Source organism: Apodemus sylvaticus, chromosome 1 (assembly GCF_947179515.1).
Source record: "Apodemus sylvaticus chromosome 1, mApoSyl1.1, whole genome shotgun sequence".
In the NCBI taxonomy this organism is placed as follows: Eukaryota; Metazoa; Chordata; class Mammalia; order Rodentia; family Muridae; genus Apodemus; species Apodemus sylvaticus.
This window is the reverse complement of record NC_067472.1, coordinates 31,488,397-31,492,389: the sequence shown is the minus strand read 5'-3', so window position 1 is coordinate 31,492,389 and position 3,993 is coordinate 31,488,397. Positions and strand designations below refer to the sequence as shown.

Here is a 3,993-nt window from a genome sequence, read left to right as displayed (position 1 = left end):
GAGTCAAGACAATCAACCGTGTACAAAACAAAATTTACATGCAAGAGAAACAAGACAATGTAGCACCTCTAGAAAAATAATTAAAAGTTCTGTTGCATTTACAGGTAAGTGCTACACCGAGGATTTACAACACAGTAATTTACTGCAATCACAGGAGAGTTCCATCAAGAAACAAAGTCCTTACACTCCAGAGTTTTCGGAAGGTATTATCGGAATGCTTAATTACACACTGAAGATTCCTACATCCTTGGGATCGAGCTGACAAATCATAAAGGATTTTCCGTAGCATATATTAGATAAAAGAGTCCATCACATTTCGGCTGTCGGTTTAGTGTCTCTGGCAGGTGTGGAGCCTAGAATTGCTGGCTTGATGGTGATCTTTCTGTATCCTGCAAGCCAGACCTTCCCCACAGTAACAGCGCTGGAATATCTCTAGCCCGTGGGAGCCTTTCCGCCTGTGCTTGGTGCATACCTGACCTTCTTTAAGGACAGGTTTACAGATCTTGGACCAGAAGTGTCTTGCACAACACAGCCCCGCGGCACAATCCGACGATCGGAGGCAGACAGAGCCTTCTTGTCCTGTGAAGGAGACAGAAGGAAAATGACAGTTACTGCTAGGCCTGTACCGTTTCATTAAGACAATTCTAAATGCACTTCTGATATACTAAATGGGGGTGGGGGTGTGGGGGTGAGGTGGGGGGTTGGGGTGAGCCTGAAAGCCCTTGTACTACCTTTGGTGTGATATATTTTTGAAGTCAGTGTGGTTCTTCTGGGATATCCATCCCCGCCATTGTGGTCATTGCCAAGGTTTTCCACGATGCTTTCCTCGATTTCCCCTCGAGGTAAATGGCTGTGGTCAGATGGCATGCATATTCCTAAGAAAGCCAGAAATAGTGATTAATCCTCGGACCCTAGCATGTTGCTGCTAATAGCCAAGACAGGAGTAGTGGGTTATGCAGACACCAGTGTGAGATACCTCACTGCTGTCCCTGCCTCTGTTTACCAAAACTCCCCAGAGAAAGCAGTGTCAATGCATGTTCTGTTGGGTCCTATGGAACACCTCAGGTACAACCATTTTAAATGTGTTCCCACTAATTGTGGTGGAGGCAGCAGAGATATTTCTGTCTATTTTAACATTATCCTTTGGGGTAGGAAAAAGAAATGCAGTCACTTAAAAAATTAATCTTAAAAATAACTCATCTGTTCCAGGCGCTAGCTGTGCAGCGCAGTTCCAGCTGCCTGGAAGACTACGATCTCACCCTCACCCGCTAGTTATTTTACTGTATAATTTGGATATTACAGAGATTTTAGTGAGTTCACTCTGGAATGCTGCTGTACCCTAGAAAGTTAGCCACCCTGTAAGTTTATTTCTGGAGACTTCTTTGAGACATTAACATTTTGTGGATCTGTGGTTGTCCCCGGGAGAGGAGAATACTTCTTTGAAGGTAGTTGAGGGTGGAGGGAAAGGGTAGGGGGAGGGGTGGAGAGCGAGGGGTATAAGTGGTACAGAGATCTCCTTTAAAAGCTGCCCAGCAGAGATTAATCATTCTAGCTCCCCGGTTGACAACAGTTTTGATAGCCAGAGAGACCTTGAGAGAAAAGAGAGACTGGGAAAGCCACACAGAGTCCACCTTAAGAAAAAAAAAAGTCTGGCTTCTCTTTCAGAATGACCTCTCCCCTTTTCTCAAGTGCCCCAAGGCTCCCTGAAGATAATTGTTTGATGGAAGGGTCCACTCCCAGGTCTTGTTGTTAGATCACAGAGGGAGGCAAGGGAAGATAAACTTTCAAGTGCTCAAACACAAGCCAGTGGATTACGTCAGATTGGTCAGGAGAACCCTTGCATGAGCGCGCGCTTGCAAGTGGTGCCCGGAGCTTTGACAGAACCGGAGCATTTCATTTGATTTCTGGGTACTCAAAGGCAAGGTGGTTCTAATTTAAAAGGGAGTCCAAGACTCACCGTTTTTGCAGTAGTTCCCGGGGCAGCACATAGCGTGCCTCATGCAACGTTTCCTGCGCTTTCGGCAAGCCAGACAGATTTGTGAGCCTCCGATGCCGGCTGCCCCGCGGCTGGGACTGGAGCAGTACTCCTCAGCGCCACACTCCTCATCCTCTGCGCAAGGGTAGGGCTGTGGGAATGGAAGCGGACTGGTGAGCAACTCAAGCATCCTGGTCCCCACACCTTCCCTGTCCCCAGCTGCCTCTTCAAAAGCTCTCTAAGCACACTGCTCTCAATGTAGTGATTCCAAACACACCCCAAATCTCACACACCTAGGACAGATACTCCACTCCCTCCTCTCTGAGACCCCGTGGGGATCACAGCCTCCTCCTCGGATTCCAGACACCCCCTCTCACCTGGTAGTTGTCAAGAGTCTGGTACTTGTTCCCGCCCTCATAGAGAACTCCGGGCGCTACGCTGACAGCAGAGCCCGGCTGCCCCCCAGCACCACCCAGCGGTGGGGGCAGGTTCTTGATCGCGTTGGAATTGATGAGAACTGAGTTCAAGGTGGCGCTGGCTCCGAGCAGAGGGAGGCTGCAGAGAGCCATCGTTATAAACAGGATCAAGAACCGGACAGCTGCCGCTGCACACACAACCATCATCTCAGAAGGACGCAAGCAGGAAGAAGTGAGGAAAAGAGAGGTCCCTTTGCACAGCGGCTGCAGAGTCTGGACTGCGGAACAACCTCAACTTCGGAACCTCGGAGGGTGGAGTCTGGCTGCCAGGCGCACAGCTCTGCACAGCCACCGCCACCTCTGGCTGCCTTTATACTCAGGCTCCCAGCCCTCCCAGCTCCTCAGGGAAGACAACAAAGCCGGGATGGGATTTCAAAGCTTTGGGAGGAGCTGGGAGGGGGAGTGTTTGTGTATCGGAAGCTGGTAGGACTTTGACACTCTCCCCTTGCCCCTCCCTTGCACTAGGGTCCCCTTGTCCAGCTCACCTTAGAGTGTGGGTTACTAGACCATTAGAGCCTAACCTGAACTTTAATTAAAAAAAACAAAAACAAAAGGCGGGAGGGAGAGCTCTGAGAGCTTAGGTGCTTAGGTGGGGCTGGGTTAGTTCTGTCTGAAATCCTTGTCAGAGTTAAAAGTGATAACACCACCTTTCTTCTCTTCCCCTTATGCATACCCTCGCTTGCTGTGCACGCAAATAATATTCAATATTAAATACAACGCGAGAGCAGTCATTCAAAGGCTTTGTGAAAGGCCCAGGTGGCTCCTATAATTGCTGATTAACCCTTTAGCGTTGCGATGTGCAAATGAGGTTCTTGGCTTTTAAGTTTGTCCAGTTGCTCCCCCCCTCCTTCCCACTCCCTCTCCCCTAAACCCCACACACACCAGGAGAAAAAAAATGTGCAAAGACAAGGAAATTTGCACATCAAATGAGGATGCCAAGGGAAGAACTAATTCTCTTTTGATGGTGAGTTTGGGGGGGTTGAGGGTGGAGGCGAGAGACTGCCCTTTGGAAATTAAATCAGGGATGGAGGGAAGAGGGAAATGGGCACCCGATAATCAAACTATTTAATGTGGTTCTTTGAATCTGGTCAATCCCAGCAGTAGATGAACTTGATTAAGCAGACACGTGAGATCAAAGTGTCTCTGAGCCAGAGCGGACAGGGTCCCTGAGCCTGGTCAGTCCTCTCCTCTGGTTCCCGGTTCCCAGCGGTGGGTTAATAGAAGAAGATAAGAAACCCCGAAGGCTTAGCTGCCGGCTTCCTCATTAGTGTTTCATATCGCTGAGGAGTAGAGGGCTAGCTTTTGATCCCAAATCAAACCTTGTCCAGGACAGGACAGGACAGGACAGGAGGAATAACCCTCCAGGGAGATAACAACTCTAGGAGTGCTGAACCTAAATCAGAGAATGAATTTGAAGGGGTTTCAACCAGTGTGTAAAATAAGAAATAACATGAACATTAAGAATGCTGTGCTTATAAATGAGAGATAGTGTATCAAGAGAATAAAAGTCAAGACCTTTCTCTAATCATTGCGGTGCTATAA

General features: G+C 48.5%; 1 protein-coding gene across 1 annotated transcript; it reads right to left on the bottom strand.

The window, feature by feature from the left end:
• Positions 1 to 237: 237 nt before the first annotated feature.
• On the bottom strand, positions 238 to 2,598 carry Dkk1 (dickkopf WNT signaling pathway inhibitor 1). The gene is made up of 4 exons (XM_052172598.1): positions 2,353 to 2,598; positions 1,958 to 2,126; positions 732 to 875; positions 238 to 579 (listed from the first exon to the last, which is right to left on the bottom strand). Exons 1-4 carry the CDS (start codon positions 2,596 to 2,598, stop codon positions 329 to 331), a joined length of 810 nt encoding a protein of 269 aa, XP_052028558.1. The 3' UTR covers positions 238 to 328.
• Positions 2,599 to 3,993: the final 1,395 nt, after the last annotated feature.

Excerpts from the sequence above, each read along its gene's own strand:
- Dkk1 (XM_052172598.1), bottom strand. The coding sequence starts at position 2,598 with ATGATGGTTGTGTGTGCAGCGGCAGCTGTCCGGTTCTTGATCCTGTTT. Across the intron at positions 2,127-2,352 it reads AGACTCTTGACAACTACCAG|CCCTACCCTTGCGCAGAGGA; the intron begins GTGAGAGGGGGT and ends CCATTCCCACAG. Across the intron at positions 580-731 it reads AAAAATATATCACACCAAAG|GACAAGAAGGCTCTGTCTGC; the intron begins GTAGTACAAGGG and ends TCTCCTTCACAG.